Here is a 17,735-nt window from a genome sequence, read left to right on the forward strand (position 1 = left end):
GAAACGTTGGTGTAGGTTTTGCATCTGTAAAAGGCACCATTCTAATATCCTAGTGCTGCAGCAGCTGTGTGGGTTTGTACAGCATAAAAGAGCTCTATAGTGAATATAAGTCATGTAGCAGCTTGCTTTGCTTATGATGTATAGTTGGAGCCATAAGCTAAACAAATACAGTGTTCCCAAAGTTCAAAGCACCAGTAAACTCTATTTTACAAAGGCTTATTGACTTCTGCTGGGAAATTTGGCTTATCCTATCCCCTTGAGTATTATTCCTGTTTACTCTGAGCTATTTTTGTTAGTATGATTTTGAGCTGTTATAAGTCTTTACAATTAACTGGAGGTGTATCTTGTACTGTAAAGAAGAATTTTAATAACTCTAGATAAGAACTTCCCATTACATCTGTGCAGAAAGATTTTTTTTCTCTCTCWCTTTTACAGAATATACWGAACTGCCTGGTGTTCACGTTAGGCTGTTTACCACTGCTGCTGTCTGGTTTTGGACATGTGGTCTTGTTTCGAATTTTCTAACATTAGTGCGTGTATCTTTTGCTACTACAGAAACTGCTTCTTGAAGTGTTATTCTTAAATAAGATACTAATCTGAAATCAGTTTATATAAATAACATACATACTTAAAAGTGACCTATTCTTGACTTTGTGCTTCCACAGAACCATTCTCATGATCATTTACTTGATGCCAGTGAATCAAAAAAGCAGCAAGCCAACCAGCACAGCTATYGCACCAGATACGCCGCAGAAGAGACTGCCCGGCCTGCAGAAGAGCTGGAAAATGGGCACAGCTCCTCGGATGTAAGAGTCTCAGGCATGAGGCGCTGCTGCTGCCTCTGTTTCTGTCTGTTAAAGCTCCCTTGTCAGCTGATCAGATGCTCTTTCTAGCAGAAATTTAGGATTTATTTTCATTGTGGGTTTTCTTTCTTTAAAAATGGTTATTGAGTTAGGTTTTCCTGTATGGTCCTTATGTCTTTAGTTTTGGTTTAGAATTTATTGTCAAAAATATGACAACACTCATTTGTAAGAATATTTTTCCAGGCAAGTGTTTTTGATATTGAATCTTACCTTGGTGTAAGTTGAAACACAGGCAGTTCCATCTGCACGTGAGGAAGAACTTTGCTGTGAGGGTGAAACAGAGCCCTGGCACAGGCTGCCCAGKGAGGCTGTGGAGTCTCCTTCTCTGGAGATCTTCCAAACCCGCCTGGATGCCGCCCTGTGCCCCGTGCTCTGGGTGTCCCTGCTGGAGCAGGGGGGCTGGACGAGATGATCTCTAGAGGCACCTTCAACCTCAACCATCCTGTGATTCGGTATTTGTGAGCCTAATCGATATGGCAAATATGTTTGAATTTGAGTGGAGATGATTTTAAATTGTGTTMACCTCAGGATTAAAGACTTGCACATAAAAAGGCTATAAAAGTAGCAAGTTTGAATGAACCTTTTTTTTTGTCAGCTACACAGGATGCCAAGTCTGATAAAAGTAAAACTGCTTAAAGGAGACAGATATTTAATAAAAAAAGTAAATTTGCTTCCTGAATGCAAAATGCAATCCCTAGTCAACCGATATATTTATGCAACTTCATTACATTCAAAGCTAAAAGGACAATTTATAAAAAAAAAAAACATATGTGTAAAATAGAGGATACTATATATGGTAGATAGCGATCATATATCAACATTCTGATTTTTCATTTGAGATGGGAGAGATAAATGGGGTGTACTTGTGTATGTGCACATACGTAGACACAGACTAACACAGCATGAAGTGATGAACGGTATTTAGAGGAAGGGGCATAAAGGTGAAGTGACTTAAGGTCAGGAGAGCTAAGATTTGCTGGGGATGTTTCAGCTGTCAGAGTCTGAGAACATTTGCTCTCTAGACATTGAGRATTGGTTGGAAATAGACACAAGTCTGCATGTGTAGCTAAAATGAAATGAGTAATAAGAACATACCTAAGGCATATCCTGATTTTCATTTGATAGAATTTCCACATCTTTGGAAATACAAATATTTTTCGTTTAGCTTTCATTTAAATAAGTCAACTAAATTGAATATATGCAAATTAAAGTTTTTTTTTTTTTTAAATGCAAAGCTTCTCTGATACATATACAGAGAGCCTGAAAGACTGTTAGTCATATTGTCCTATGTTACTATTTTTCCGAGGAAAATTCTGTTTTTTTAATTCTGACGTCTCCTTAGGAAGGAGAAGCAGTTGTTGCCAGTGGTGGGACATCAGAAGATGATGAAAGAGCGTGGCACAGTGATGGCAGCTCTAGGTAAGTTACAGTATATCTTACAGAAAAAAAGGCCTGCTGGAAAATTTTGTAGCCCTTTTCTGTAAACAGTTAGTTAGGATTAGTAAACGCTTGCTGTCTGGGCTGTGCAAGTGCCTCTGCTGACTCTTGGTTTGCAATTAGAGAGCAAAGATTGAGATAGTTTAACCCTTGATTTCCTCTTAATGATAAAGAAATAAAGTGGATCAAGTGCTACCTCCTTGACCTTAGTATGTTTTTGAACTTCTGTTTAAAGATCTTCAAACAATATCCAGAATGAAAAATTTTCTTGAACTGACAAAGTGAACATCGGATTCATTTTCTGTAATACCAGAAGCTGAGCATCTTACAAAAAATCTTGAAGTGATTCAGTCTTATTTTACAACTGCTGTAAATATAGTGTGAATATGAGATTTTAGATACTGCTTTTCAATTTTAAAATATTGTAGTTGGCTAGAGCATAACTCTAACATAATCTGGCATTGAATTATATTATACAAACCATGGTGTTGTGAATTGATTTCAGTTTCTGTTTCTTTCTTTTTTCTTTGACTTTCCACCCCTAGTGACTATTCTAGTGATTATTCTGACTGGACGGCAGATGCAGGGATCAACCTGCAACCACCAAAGAAAATCCCTAAACTCAAAACAAAGAAAGCAGAAAGCAGTTCAGAGGATGAAGAAGGACCTGAAAAGCAAAAGAAGCAAATTAAAAAAGAAAGGAAAAAAGGGAATGAGGAGAAAGATGGACCAACAACATCACCAAAGAAGAGGAAACCCAAAGAGAGAAAGCAGAAGGTTAGATCTACTTTAGATATTGCTAGATCCTTACTYGTACTGTCATAAAAATAATCAGATGACTGTTTCAGTTATGTATACAACTGAATATTATCCAATTTGCTAACACATCTTGACTTTTACAAGTAATTAATGTTAATGATAATTACTGCCTCTTACAAGTCAAATGAAGGATTGCTGTAATGACACCATTTCTAATTTGAGGTGTTTTACTTAACACTTTGAATATCCTTAACACCGTATTATTTCAGACCAGAAATTTCCATTCTGCAGATGTATTGAGTATTGATGTATGTCTGTGTCTTTTAAGCTGGACTGCTTTTAGGCTCGCCCAACCCTAGGCTTTCTTCTAATTCCATGGTGTATGCTGCTTGCACTGTGCTCAGCATAAACCACATCAAGAGCAATTTCTCTTGATCATAATTTTTTGTTTGATTTTGCTTGTTTTCTAACATGGCCATGTCGTTCCTGTTTGCTGCACTGCGTGAAAGTTTTCTGTGGCTTTTGTTTTTCTTGTTTGTGTGCATGTGAAGTGGATGTTAAATTCAGTAAACTTGGTTTCTTGTTTCCTCATAGAGACCATACGTGATATGTTTGGTGGCTAATGGCTTTCATAAACTTGTAGCTTGGATTTTTGTATTATCTAAGGAAATAACTGTATTATCTCAGCAACCAAATATCTTACAAAATTAGGAGGTCCTTASAATCACTAATTCAGCATTTTGTCCKACATTAGAATGGAGAAGGTAGGCTGGCAAAAAGCTGCTTCAAGATGCAGGTTGCCATAGCATTGGCTAACACGTGAAGTGCAGGATGCCAGGTGGCAATCCTTACTCTTTGATTAGGCTTTTTTAATTGGATGCAGTCACTTTTGTAGTACTGTTATTAACAATATCTTGGTATTTATATAGGCTGGAATCAGAATTCTCATGAGTAGTAGGGTGGGTTTTGCTGTTGTTTCGTTTTCTTCTTTAATGAATGAAGCCTCTAATTTAGTCTTTACTATCATAGATAAGGCTGAACTATGTGATCTGTAGATCTATAGACCTCTGTAGGAGGTCTTTGATTCCAAAAACATCCTGGCTTAATGTATTTAGACATGACCTAGTGCAGCATGCACAAAACATGCACCTTTTTTCTCATGCACAAAATGCTAGGCTGGAGGGACTATCTRGACCTGTCCTACCTGAGGGGTGCTTGTCGTCGAAGTCTCCTGTGGCTGAGAGCCCCTGGCACCTTYCTGCAGGTTGTTCAGAGAGCTCCTTGGCCTGCTTGATAGCAAGTTCCTCCTGTTACTGCACCTGAATCAGAGCGAGGTRGTATCACTGAGGAATGAGGCCTCTGAGGGCTGCCCCCCTACGGAATGGTAGGAGTTGAGGAAAATAAGCAGAACATCATCCTTCTCCATAGCTGCTATCAAGGTTACCAGATCTTGAGGAGTGCTTACATTTCTAATTCTAATTCTTGACCAAAAGTCAGTTTAAAGCAGGATATAAAAGGAAAGAAGGCTAGGACAAGATCAGGAGTTTATTTTCTGCATTGAGGCAGGTAAAATAGACTGACTTTCATTGTTAGATGAGAGATATTGGGATGAGGTGGTATGCTTAARAGCTTTAATGAAGCTGTGAATGGTTTAGAAGGTAATAAATGCAGAAAGGTTTCTTCCCTTTCTCACTGTGAGGCATCCAATGACACAGAGACATCAAGCTCAGAAAAGAACAGCCACCCCAAACAAGCAACCCCCAGAAGAACCCAAACCAGCTGAGCATGGAATTAGTTTGTGGAGCTAAATACTAGCAGAAGTTGTAGGGTTTTGGAAATGATTAGGTAAATTCACTGAGATTAGTCTCTTCCTCATTATTAAGTGCTATTATTGAAAGCTTTTCAGTAAGAATTCACATGAGCAATACTTTCCTTTTTACACTATAATATATTTAAGAAATAGCATTTGTCTTTAATAGTATACTTGCCAAAACACAGCAATTCCCCAAACAATAGTTCTTGTTCATGCTCATTTTCCCTGTGCCTTTTCTGCAGAGGCTGCCTGTAGGAGTTTTGGCAGAAAATGGTTTGACACTGGAAGAATGGCTGCCCTCAGCATGGATTACAGATCCCATTCCACGGCGATGCCCATTTGTGCCACAGATGGGGGATGAGGTATTGTAGTTTTTCTTCAGTATTCTTGCTTCTTTTAGCATATTCTTGCCTTTTTTGGCTTCATGCAAACACTTTTTCAGAGGTTAAATACCATTTATTACCAGAGTATTTTGAATTGCCCCTAAAACATACATTGATTATTCCAGTTTTTYTTTCATTTTAAACCGTTTTTTTTTCTCATCACTTTCAGTATTCAAATCTTTCCCGTACTTGAAAGGCTTCTGTGCACAGTGTTGTATTTGGCTGTTTTTATTCCGTGCTATTACAGTAATATACCTTRCTATGCTGTGTTCAGCATTACTTTCTTTATGACATGCTTATACAAACTGCTTTAAGCATGAAATGCTCCACCTAGTGAAGTTAGTCCTTAATTTTAGGGAATCCTGTATGCTGAAGAATATGTAAGAAGTCTAATAAGAACTTAGGCGTTCTTCARAATGCTTCAGTTTTGGACAGAAAGACTTCTCTTTGAAAAGTAAAACCCTGGAATGAAACATTGTATTTTTAGAAAATACTGGAGGAATTGGTACTTCTGAAAACCTGATGTATTCTAGAGAGGTTCTTGAATTTCCAGCTTCAGAAAGCTTTTGTTATTTTCTTGGCATGAAGAACCACAAGATAAGTTTATACCAAAAATGGTACAAAAGTCTCGCGATACAGTAGTAGTAAGGAGGCACACMCCAATCACTGCTTTTGAATATATAAAATATGGGCGGCATAGTGAATTTCATGGAGAAATAGTATCAGATAGAAGACAGTCGTGAAAAGTAGAGCCTGTGAATGTTTCCCAAATTCCCTCAGATTCAAATAGAAGGAAGTAGTTGCCTTATGAGGAGCCCGTTGGCTCTTGGGGGAGCCGTTTCTGAGGAACTGAATGGGGGCTCTTGGGTGCATCACATCCTGGGGAAACAGTTAGAGCCCCGCGGCGCTTGGTGACCCCTTGGAGTCCCCTGCCGAGCTGCAGTGTTGGTGAYTGCCACCTTGGAAGGTGTGTGAGGGGCTGTGGCTGCACGTGCCGCTTGCCTTGGGCCTTACTAGGTGCCTTCTTGGATCCTGGTCCCAGTGCAGCTGCACAGGGATTGCCTTGGCCTCGCTGCCTGAGCAAGGGTGGGAGTGTTTCAGGTTGGTGGTAACACCTGGACAGAGTGGTTGGGTCACGGCACCTGCCCATAGGCCTCTCGGGGGCGTGTGCAGGCCGCAATGCCGAGTCCAAGTGAAAACGTGTGGGCCCTGAGGCCTSTCCTGCGGAGCGGCCACGGATTTCTGCGTGCCCTGGGACCCACCGTCGTGTCCTCCAGCAGCTCAGTAAGATCGACTCTTGTGTTCGGCTTGGCACCCACTCRGTAGCTTTACACTGAATAGTTAAGTAGAGTGTGATTGATTGCAGAAAAAAAAAGCTTCATATCGGTTAGAAGGAATTTTCCTGGCCTGTGCCTAGAAAGTACAGAGTCAAGTACATTTGTAATCAAGCTGCTTACTCTAAAACCCCATCTCTGACTACTTACCCATCCTACGTTTGCTTGCAATGCTAAAAGCTTGAAAAGCTACTTTTGAGTTCCACACAAGTAAAGATATATAAAAGATGATCCTCATCGGAGGAGCATGGTGAGAGAAGAGGTCTCATGTTCCCTTTGAGCATTCTGGTGGGATGGTTGAAACCTTCTGTAAGATTTGGGAGGAGAGAGGTTTCAAACTTCCCCTTTCTACAACAGTACAAACGGTGGGGAAACAGCTGTAGTCCTGTGTTCAGTTGTACACAGTGTGTAAGAAGAGCACGTGTGCCCCCTTCTTCCCTTTCTGAGTAGTGCCATTTACMGACCAGACCAGTGGAAACGTAGCAAAATTGGCCAGCATGATTGCCCAAAGAGAGTAAATGTGCATTGTAATATTTTGCTGTTTGCTCCATGAGGAACAGCCGGWCTCAGTCCTACAACAAATTACGTGGAAACAGGAATTTACTGCGGTAAAAATACAATTTCCTGGAAAAAGACACTGGTTCTTTTTGCCTCAAATGTTCTTCTCATTAGTTGTTTTGAAGGGAGATGTAATGCTTGTAGCCATGTACAAAAGCAAAAACAAATTCATTTTTTAAACAGTGGGTTGAATKTAGGCAGAGATTTAGCTCAAACAGTTAAGTGTAGGAGAAATTGTAGCCCAAGCAACTCAGTGAGTTATTTTGTACTTGAAGATGTGTTTTTATGGGAAACAATTGTCACAATRTTGAAAGTGTAATTTAAATTGATACTGTTCTAGCTCTGTCATTCTGTAGGTTCTTTTCCTCTTCCCATCAGTTAGATTGTTGAAGTATGTAGTAGTTTCTCAGATTTCATGCTTCCTGTAATTACCGTGCTCGTTTTTTCCTAGGAGGATTCTTTGTATGTCAAATACTCTGAAAAACAAGGTTGGAAAATTTTGAAGCTTAATGTGAAGCTATAGGGTCCCCCTCCATTAAAAAAAAATGCTGGTAAATGACACTAAGAAGGTTCCATAACTACAAATGTAGAAAGTAGTTGGCAAATTTTTTTTTTTGTAGTATTGCAAGATTTTGCAAAGCTTGCACAAAGGCAAGTGGGTTTATTTGTATAAAAATCCCCTAAAAACTGTTCATTGCATAATTTCTGAGTACCTGTGATTTAAGCATGAAAAACAGAGAGCAAAAATTAAGTGATGGRTGAGAATAAAGGCAGCGCGTGGCAGGGGATGTGGGCAGCTCAGCTTTGGTCGGCTAACTGTTACGTTTCACTCGCAGGTTTACTATTTCCGACAAGGTCACGAGGCCTACGTTGTGATGGCTAAAAAGAACAAAATATATAGCATCAACCCCAAAAAGCAACCCTGGCATAAAATGGAATTGCGGGTATGACTGTTTTGTTTTTTGTTTGGAGTCATGATAAAAAGTTTGGAAAGTAACTGGAAGAGGATTCTTGATATCGGTGTTGCTATAATATTTTAAGATATGAAAAGTTAAATGACAGGCCAGGAAATTCAGAGTTAATGCTGTTTTCTGTGATCTGATGAGCAAATATCGCTGTTATGCTGTATGTGGTTATTGCTGTGGTTATACCTCAGCACAAACATAAAAATATGTCATATTGGAAAGCAGTTTTTTGTTTAAGAGAACAGACTTTAGATACTTGTTTGGGCGTGGTCTGACAGAAATCTAGTGTTTTTGGTACACTCATATTTTAGTGTTTCAGAGAGTCACCTTAACTTGAGCAGTACTSCATAACCTTCTGTTTGTTTCAGGAGCAAGAGCTGATGAAAATAGTCGGTATTAAGTATGAAGTGGGCTTGCCAACTCTCTGCTGTCTCAAACTAGCTTTTCTTGACCCGGACACGGGTAAACTGACTGGAGGATCATTCACCATGAAGTAAGAGAAGCACCATTCAAAGCACTATTTATATTCAAAATGAGACTTTGTTGTTGGTGGTGTTTTTTTGTAATTTCTTTGTAATTTCTTTTTTATTTGATGATACCATTAAGGATATATCTTGAGCTTTTTCTTTCGAAGTGTTGAAATCAAGTGTGTTCAATTGTTAATAATGTAATTATTAATTATCTGTTTGCTTTTACTATTTTACCACTTAATAGTCTCATCCTCTGTTGTAATTAGGTACCACGATATGCCTGATGTCATAGATTTTCTAGTCCTGAGGCAGCAGTTTGATGATGCAAAGCATAGGCGGTGGAATATAGGTATGTGAAGAGTGTATTTATTTAATTATCTATTTATCCATTATAACTTTTTAAAAAGCAGGCTGTGGCAAATTAAATTGAAATACCAGACTGGAATTGGAGAAAAAGGTCTCTGCTTTTAGATACAGGGTCCCACTTCACCTTTGAATTTAGAAATGACCAAAGTATTAATGGTATTGTGTCAAAGAAATTAAGTACAAAGGAAAGGTTACCTGTTTTGTTACCTGTTTGCAGGGAGGAATTAAGAATGTATATGTATATGTTTTTAAAATATGGTCTTTCCTGGGAGCTCATTTATTTTATTCTATATATCATTTGTTTCTGTAGTTTAAAGGGCCTTTTATGACTAGATCACTACTAGAAAAAATGTCTATCTTCAGTCCTGTTCATTTGTGGAAATACAGCAACATTTTTCAAGCATTTGAAATTTATGAGTCTAAGGAGTTTGCATAAGAAATATGCCCTTGCCATCTCTTTTTGCTCATTTAAATTCCCTTCTCAACTCCATATGTCTGAGCATCCTTGGAGTGTGTATCGTTACAGTACAGAACTGCACGATAGGGGCGCGTTGCCTGTTTGTTCTCTTTGCTCAGTTATTTCAAAGTGGTGGATCCTGGAGAGGGTCCATTGCAGGTGTGTCCTGCAGTCAGGTCTTTTTCCTGGACATCTTTGGATGGGAAGGTTCTATGGGAAAGACTACCGTTTAACAAGGAATCCTTAGCAAAAGACTCATATAATAAAATTATTCTCTAGTCGTCTTGTCTCTCTCTCTCTCTCTCTTTTTTTTTTTAATGACATATGTTCTCATTCCCAAGAACAACCTTAGATGGCTTTTTAAACTGAAAAGATTTAAACTGAAAAGATTGAGAGATTGAGCAAGTATTATTGACTCTTCAGAGTTGAGGGTAGTTGGTCACTGTTCCCCTAATGAAGCTAAGTGAAGAGGTGGCTCAACTGGATKTTGAAAACTCTTTTATATTACTTCTTTATCAGATATTTTTGCCAGGAAAGATGGACTGATCCACCTATCCTCTGTACGTCATGATGTCCTTGCTTAACTCATGATGCCTTCTCTTCTCCAGAGAAAACAGGCCCCGTTCACTCAGTCTCTCCTCATACGAGAGATGTTCCAGTCCCTTAATCATCTTAGTTGCTCTTCTGTGGACCTGCTCGAGAAGCTCCACGTCCCTCTTATCCTGGGGAGGGACACAGTATGGAAATACTCCTTGAAGATAGATCATCCTTTCTGTTTGGGAGTATATGCTTTACTGTGAATGAAACTGGTCCTGCATGTTGAACCGTTTGAATGTGAAATCTTCAGATTGCTTCTGATCTGCCCCAGGTCTTGTGAACTGCTATGGTGGCTCTTCAGCCACAAACTGATCATCTTTGCAAATCATGCGGCTGCCAGTTTGTCTTCTCAGGACTCCTGTCACTATGTGTTTTATTACTCTGTGATTTCTGCCACTTAGTCTATAAATCAGTGTTTCTATAGCTGTTAAYTGTACAGGTCCAATTGTACACTGGTTAGGAAGTAATTCGGCCTACATTTTTGTAGGTTATTAAAGCACTGAGCTTTTTAAACTTTTCCAACCTTGTCCTATATGGTTTGACTTTCATCATAGCTTAATGATAGCAATCCTTGGTAACATTTTTTGTGGTATGTTTTTTGTATTTGCATTTTTAAGAAACACTTTTCCTAAACTGCTATCTATCTATCCATAAAAAGATCATAGGGTTCTTTGGTATTTATATATATATATATATATGTATATATATATATATGCAAATAAATGCTTTTAGAAAGAAACTTCTAAACTTTGACAAGTGATACTGCTCTATTTTTACTGAGATTCTCATTGCATATATTGGTTGTATTATTACATATAGTTTCACAAGAGTGCTAGTACTTGGGCTAAACCTCTTCCACTTAGATTGCTGCAGCTTTTGTCTTAGACAGGTGGGAATGTCTGTTCCTTATGCAGCAGCCACTGTAAGTTCAACGTGCATTTCATCCAGCTGACATCTTCATCTTTGTAAAAGCTGATCCCTAGGGAATGCCATGGAGCAGCACTTTCCTTTACAGCTCTTAGAAGTGGCTCATGCCTATGAAATAAGCAAGGCCTAACTGCTACTTACCTTATCTATTTTTTTTAGATACTTCACATACTTTGTTCTGTTACATTCAGCACAATTTGGACTATTAATGAAAGCTTGGTGTTTCTCCTGGCATTAATTGCAATCCTTTAAGTTAAAAAGAAAAATGTCCGGAAAAGAGGAATGTTTTGGGAAGTCTATATAATTGCTAATACTGCAGGCATCTGCAGCAGACATTTGGACAGGATTTTTTTCTCTTCATGTGGATATATAGAAATAGAAAAACATTGCAGCAGTTGAGAAAGTGTGCCTATGTTCCTCAGATTCCATTAAAAGAAAGTGCAGTTCTTGAAATATCAAATTTAAATTACCTTTAAAGAGATTACATCTGTTTTTTCATTAGTCATGTCACCTGTGTAGTAAAGGAAGTGAACCTTTGAGTTAAATTAAGGAGCTGTTTACACAAGGAGATAAAAAAAACCTCACACTTAGACTCAGAAGAGGAATTGAATAACATGTAGAAGTATTCCCCATACAGAAGTGTCACAGAATGCAGTTATTTAAAGGAAGCATGGAATATTTAATACAAGTAGATTTTAGTTTTGAAGGAGTCACAGTATTGAAATGTCTTAGTTTCATCTGCATTTAGGAAGTAAATTTATATGAATTGGTTGTGTGAATATGTGCAAATCTTTAATCATTTTTGTGTTAATAGCTAACTGCTTTGTTGTGGTTTTAAAGCAACCTCCAGGAAGAATCTACTAGTATCATTAAGAAGATGTGGTTGTAAGATATATATGCCTGTTGGTGCAAGTGTTCCAAGGGATTTGTGTTTCCAAGATCAATCTAGGGGTGTCTAAAAGCTGCTTTTGGTGAGAGGAGTGAGGTGCCTTGTACTGAGGACATCACTTTGTGTTCCTGCCCAGGTGATCGTTTCCGGTCGGTGATAGATGATGCCTGGTGGTTTGGAACAATTGAAAGCCAGGAGCCTCTTCAGCCGGATTATCCTGACAGCCTCTTCCAGTGCTACAACGTCTGGTTAGCAAACTTCTCTTCAGTCTTTTATTTTCATTAGATAYTCCATTGGATATACTGATTGTGGCAACCTGCTTTCATTAAATTCAGTCATGCATCTCACTGTACTAGCTTATTTTAAAACTTTATTGTATATAGACATGTTGTTATTACAGTCGTTAACTAATTATGTTGTTTAAGCACCATTAGTAGGTAATTTTACTGTGGTTATTTTTAAGCTGGGACAATGGGGATACCGAGAAGATGAGTCCTTGGGACATGGAGCTGATACCCAGTAATGGTACGAAACATAATCATTTAATTTGCCTAAGGAGGGTGGATAAAAATGATGGAAACTGTTATCACCAAAGTAATGTATATCTGTTGGACAGGAATGGGTGGAGGGGAGGAACCCACAAATCATTTGTATCTGAAGATCATAGTTRTATTGGGTTGCAAGTAAATGAACTGAATGAACTGCAGTCTTCCCTTGGAAAACAATGTGTGTGTTATATATAATTTATTTTATTTATTTTTGTATATAAGTGTGGCTGTATGTTGGAAGTAGCTAGAAATGCTACTAAAGTTATGAAACATGGTCTTTTTGTGCAGTTAGAAAGGCTTGAAGGTGAATCTGTGCCCCGCATAAGCTTGGGGAAGGCTGGATGCTCTGAGACCTGTGAGCGAGCCGCAGATGTTCAGTGCATTGGAGCTGCAACGCGGATCCGTGCACACTGGTGGTCTGCTCATAGTAGAGTTTGCTCCCTGCGTGGTCCAGAGCAAATCTTTGGGAAGATCAAGAGCTGTGGATTTCTGTCGTTTAGTAGAATGATATTTATCTTCGTGTTGTTTTTTCTTGTTTGAAGAAAACAATACGTATATTGGTGTGTGCATATATTAACAAGATTACATAAGATGCTTTATTTAGTTTTCATGCTTCATTTTAGCTGTATTTCCAGAAGAACTGGGAACAAGTGTTCCTTTAACAGATGATGAACGCAGGACGCTGCTCTACAAACCTCTGGATGGGGAGTGGGGTTCCAGGACCCGGGATGAGGAGTGCGACAGAATTATCGCAGGCATCAACCAGCTCATGACTCTCGGTAAATGCCAGTTAATCCAAGAAACAGCCTTGCCTTACATTTTGCAGACCGTGCTGGTGTGTGCTTTCAAATTTGCAGAAATCAGTAACTGCTGATGCTGTAAAAGCTATACTTTTATCTCTTGGTGAACTAAAACAAGTCTTTTGTAATGTGTAATTTTTTTAGATTTTTTTATAGTTCAAGTATATTTAAAATCTAAATTTTCTCTGATTTTCAAAGATAACTAATTTTTGATAGAATTATCCATCAAAGATAACTAATTTTTGATAGATAATTTGACATATGCAAGATGCTTTTATTTATTTTTAATGCTAAAAACAAGTTCTTGATTTCAGAATTTGGCTACTAGTATCCGTGGGGTAGGATTAAAATTATCAGCCTTATGATAAACATAACATTAGTTATACAACAAGCAGAAAGAAGACTGCTAGGTATTTACCTACAGAATGGACACCCATATGTAGATTTCTCCTTTATTGGCCTTTTTAATTCTCTTTTTTACTTTTYCCACATCCACTGACTTGTATCTGAACAGCAGAAGAGATGCTTATTAAAAGCAAAACGTTGAGGGTAAAGTAATTGATTAACTTGTGAAAAGTCACTGTGTGTTAACAGGCTGTAGAGCAATTACTCTTTACAGCCAACTTTTGGAAAAATTGTCCTAACTGAGACATTCACATGCTCACAGAACGGAATATCAGAAGGAGGTCTGCTAGGCAGGACGTAGGCAGGACCTGAGCTGAGTTTTGTGCTGAGTGCACCCTTGGACAGCAGCATTAACCATTTGGGTAACGTGGTCAGTAGCTCCCTGAATTGTCAGGGATTTTTGTTTTAAACTGTATCCGAAGTACGTAATGAAAGGCAGAACACTATTCAAAACAAATTCTCCCAACTCCTATATCTTGAAATATTTTTAATACCTAGATAATTTGCATATGATTTATTTGGTGACAGTTTGCATAAGAGATGTATTTTTGCTRTTGAAAGACAGTATCTATAACACTGTATTAATCCAGATTACAGAATTATACAAAAATGTGTAAGAGAGATTTTAATTGTTTTCATTATGCATACCATTCAGCAGTAATGGTTTTATATTTGCAGTATGTCAAATGACATACTGTTTAGCTTGGGATTTAATGATAATATGTATGGTTCTTATGTGTACAGGGTGCCAGTTGCTAGAACATGCCTAAGAGCAAGTAAATAGTTTGTAAGAGAAGAACGATCTGTTTAGCAACAATGTGTCTTCTGTTTTTAAAGACTTTAGAGGGACTTCCAGGTTTAAAATTGTTTTTATAATCCCACACCTCAAGAAGGAAATACAGGAAGTTGGAATGATGTGCCCGAGCGCATGTGATATTTCCAACCCTAGGAGGAGAAAAAGGAATTCTGTAGATATAGAGACTAAAACTGCAGTAGGGGTTGATTGGCTTGGGAAGGCAGCTTTGTGTTTTGTGGGACCAGGAGGYTATGGCTCGGTTTTATTTTGTGTGTTGTTTTGTTTTTGTACTTTACTGTCTTAATGACACCAAAATCAGGCTGCAGCTTAGTGATAAGAATTTAACTAATTGCTTTTTTTGAAATTGGGAGAGTAGCGATATAAAATGAATTAAAATTAGTCCGTGTTGTACTAACCTTGCTGAGCTTCATATCTTAATTCTGTTGGGTAATTGCTGTGTGTTTCAAACGTGCAGAAATACCATGTTGTGCAGGTGGGGGGCTCTTAAGACTGCAATAGGGGATGGGTTTGTGTGTATGACTGAACTTTCTGTCTAGATATTGCGTCTGCCTTTGTTGCACCTGTGGATCTTCAGGCCTACCCGATGTACTGCACTGTCGTGGCCTATCCCACCGACCTCAGTACCATTAAACAGAGACTGGAAAGCAGATTCTACAGGTTAGATCAAGTCTGAGTTACTACTGCGAAGCACTGTCARCTCTATTTTCAATAACTGCTGTCTTGTAATTCCTGACTAGGAGATGGGTTCGGCGGCTCTCTTTCCATTCATCTCACCTGTCCTTGAGCTGGGTTTTCATTTGATAAAACATTAAATGGGATTGAAAATCTCTTCTGCAAAATTCATTTTAGAACGACATGGTATGCAAGCTTGTGCTTATACAAATAAGCCAACTCTGTGTGAGACTGAAATTGCTGGAGCAGAGCTTAGGTCTTTAAAGTGATTTTAGTCAAAAGAATTCTGTTTCCATTTAATTATTTTTTCAAATTTAATAGGAGAAACCTTACATGTAAATCATTACTTACCTTCTGTACTTTCTACAAAGTAAAAAGATTTTGCAAAATCTTGCATTGTTTATTTAGATAAGCACACAGAAAAGAAAGCTTAATAAAATTTAGAATGTCAAGGCCAATCATTTATGTTATTTGGTTGGATAGTAACGGGAAATAACTGTTGATGAACCTTTTAACCTTCAAAGTTATAATTACAAGCAATTCTTTTGTGGTTGTTTTTATTTATTTTGTAGTAAATGTAATCCAAATTGGAKCATATTGCTTTAAAATACTTGTTTTCTTCGGATTCTTAAAAAACATCTTATTTAAAAAGTRTTCTCCCTCTACTGTTTCTATTGGGCATATAGGGATGGATAGACAGTTCATACTGTACTGCTTGGTAATCACAAGCGGCAAGGAATTTTTGAATCATTTTGTTTTATTTGATCAAAATTTGATGGACTGATTAAAATCAGTTATTTTGGTAATTAGCATAACTTCTTTAGTTAACCACTTCTTACTGGTTTGTAGTATTGCCAAAACCCAGCAGGTAGGAGGAGTGCTGTATTCTGCCCTATATTCTGTTTCCCAGTTAAATGTTTTTCTTCACGTTCGGCAGGAGGGAATGTTGATACCGCCTGTGATGTCCTGGGTAGCTGTTCATGAGGCTTACCTGAGAGCGTGTCCTTCCGTGTGAAACAGGGAATTTTAGCATAGCTGGATGTAAATAACAAAACAAACCAAGCAAACAAGAAATATCCTTCGGTCCCCATCATTTCTTCATATTTTAGACCTAAATATTGGACCTGCAAGCATAATTGAATTGCATCTAAACGCTTACATTAAACATGTTAAATGGTTCCCCACTTCCCTCTACTCTTYAAAAACAAACTGGGCAGAATTTTCCTTCATTTATTGCATTTTGCTAGTATAGAAGTGGAAGTTTATATATATATATATATATAAAAATTTATATATATGTATTATATATACTTATATGATATATAACTATATAATATATATGTTATATATAACATATATAATATAAAACATATATGAATTATATGATATAATTTTAATTTAAAATCTTTTTATTTTTTCACCTATTTTTATTTGAATGTGCAAACCTTTTCTTRACTGTTGTTATTCTGCAGTGAGGTCATTAAATCAGAGCTACATAAAGGGTGCTGGAGAACTCTGATCATTGTCCAGCTGTTGGGAAAAAAACGTGTAATTTTGGTGCATTTTTAGCAGTCTATTTCAGTCCTCRGCTGTGGGTGCCGAGGTGGTTTGTGCTGAGTTACGCACATCATAACGGGGTAATAACCGCCCCGGGCTGCCGGCTGAATCCTTGCAGGGAGCTCCGGCCGCCAGTTGGGAGGCGTTGGCCTCCTCACCAAGGGGGCTCGGGAGAGCAGGAAGCCCCGGGACGCTGCCGCGCACGGAGCGCTGCTTCCCTAGGAGCTCCTTTTATTCCCACTTAGTGCTGAAAGGGGCAGCGCACGAGGGCAATCGTGTARGGACTTGCACGATGCCGCCGGGCCGTGCTGCTCGGTGCCGCGTTGCCCACCCGTGTGCTCTGCTCTGCTCCCTGCGCAGGCGGCTCTCGTCGCTCATGTGGGAGGTGCGGTACATCGAGCACAACACGCGCACCTTCAACGAGCCCGGCAGCCCCATCGTCAAGTCGGCCAAGTTCGTCACCGACCTGCTGCTGCATTTCATCAAGTGAGTCGCTCGCTCGGCCGCACGGTCGGCCGGTTTGGTTTGGGCTCTTTGAAACGCCGTTTGAAAACTTGGGTGTTAAAACGGGGTGGTTCAAGAGCAGAACAAAGTCTGTGTTGRCAAAGGAAGAGCGCGTAAACGTGCAAAATACAACAGAATTTGTACTGACGCTGATAAAATGCAGGCTAAGAATAAAAGCATTTAATAATGGAAAAAAAAGGTGGATTTTACAGTTCTGAAAAGGTGTTTTGTCATGAGCTTCCAAATATCTTTTTTCAATGAGCATAAAGCCTATGAAGAAGTCATTTAAAGCAGAAATGAACTGACTAAAAGGATGTGTGTTCTGGTGGATTGATRCAGAATATGTTTTTACTTCCAGTGATGGAAGTGGGTCTGAATATTTTTATGCARTGATAGGTACATTTGTAGGTGCTATAAGAGTCTAATTTTAACTTTTAATGCTGCATATATTAATATTATTATGATAATTGAATTCTGAAGTCTTTATAACTGTTACAGCCTGATTGGAAATGGTATTTGGCATACAGATTGAAAAATCAAGAGTCTTTGTAGATGTTTAAAAAAAGGGGGAAATATTGCAACACTTCTGTAATTTTTATAAAAAGTTTAGCATT

General features: G+C 38.4%; 1 protein-coding gene across 1 annotated transcript in view; it reads left to right on the forward strand.

The window, feature by feature from the left end:
• Positions 1-17,735, forward strand: part of PHIP (pleckstrin homology domain interacting protein) — an 83,061-nt gene that overhangs the window by 53,277 nt on the left and 12,049 nt on the right. Inside the window, exons 17-28 of the mRNA XM_026038429.1 lie at positions 666-806; positions 2,206-2,282; positions 2,846-3,077; positions 5,115-5,234; positions 7,984-8,091; positions 8,481-8,605; positions 8,849-8,931; positions 11,955-12,066; positions 12,282-12,343; positions 12,990-13,145; positions 14,925-15,045; positions 16,978-17,103. Coding sequence (XP_025894214.1) covers positions 666-806; positions 2,206-2,282; positions 2,846-3,077; positions 5,115-5,234; positions 7,984-8,091; positions 8,481-8,605; positions 8,849-8,931; positions 11,955-12,066; positions 12,282-12,343; positions 12,990-13,145; positions 14,925-15,045; positions 16,978-17,103 — 1,463 coding nt within the window. The remainder of the gene's footprint in view (positions 1-665; positions 807-2,205; positions 2,283-2,845; positions 3,078-5,114; positions 5,235-7,983; positions 8,092-8,480; positions 8,606-8,848; positions 8,932-11,954; positions 12,067-12,281; positions 12,344-12,989; positions 13,146-14,924; positions 15,046-16,977; positions 17,104-17,735) is intronic.

The sequence above is a fragment of the Nothoprocta perdicaria genome, unplaced genomic scaffold (genome assembly GCF_003342845.1).
Source record: "Nothoprocta perdicaria isolate Ctin4 unplaced genomic scaffold, notPer1 scaffold_21, whole genome shotgun sequence".
NCBI lineage: Eukaryota > Metazoa > Chordata > Aves > Tinamiformes > Tinamidae > Nothoprocta > Nothoprocta perdicaria.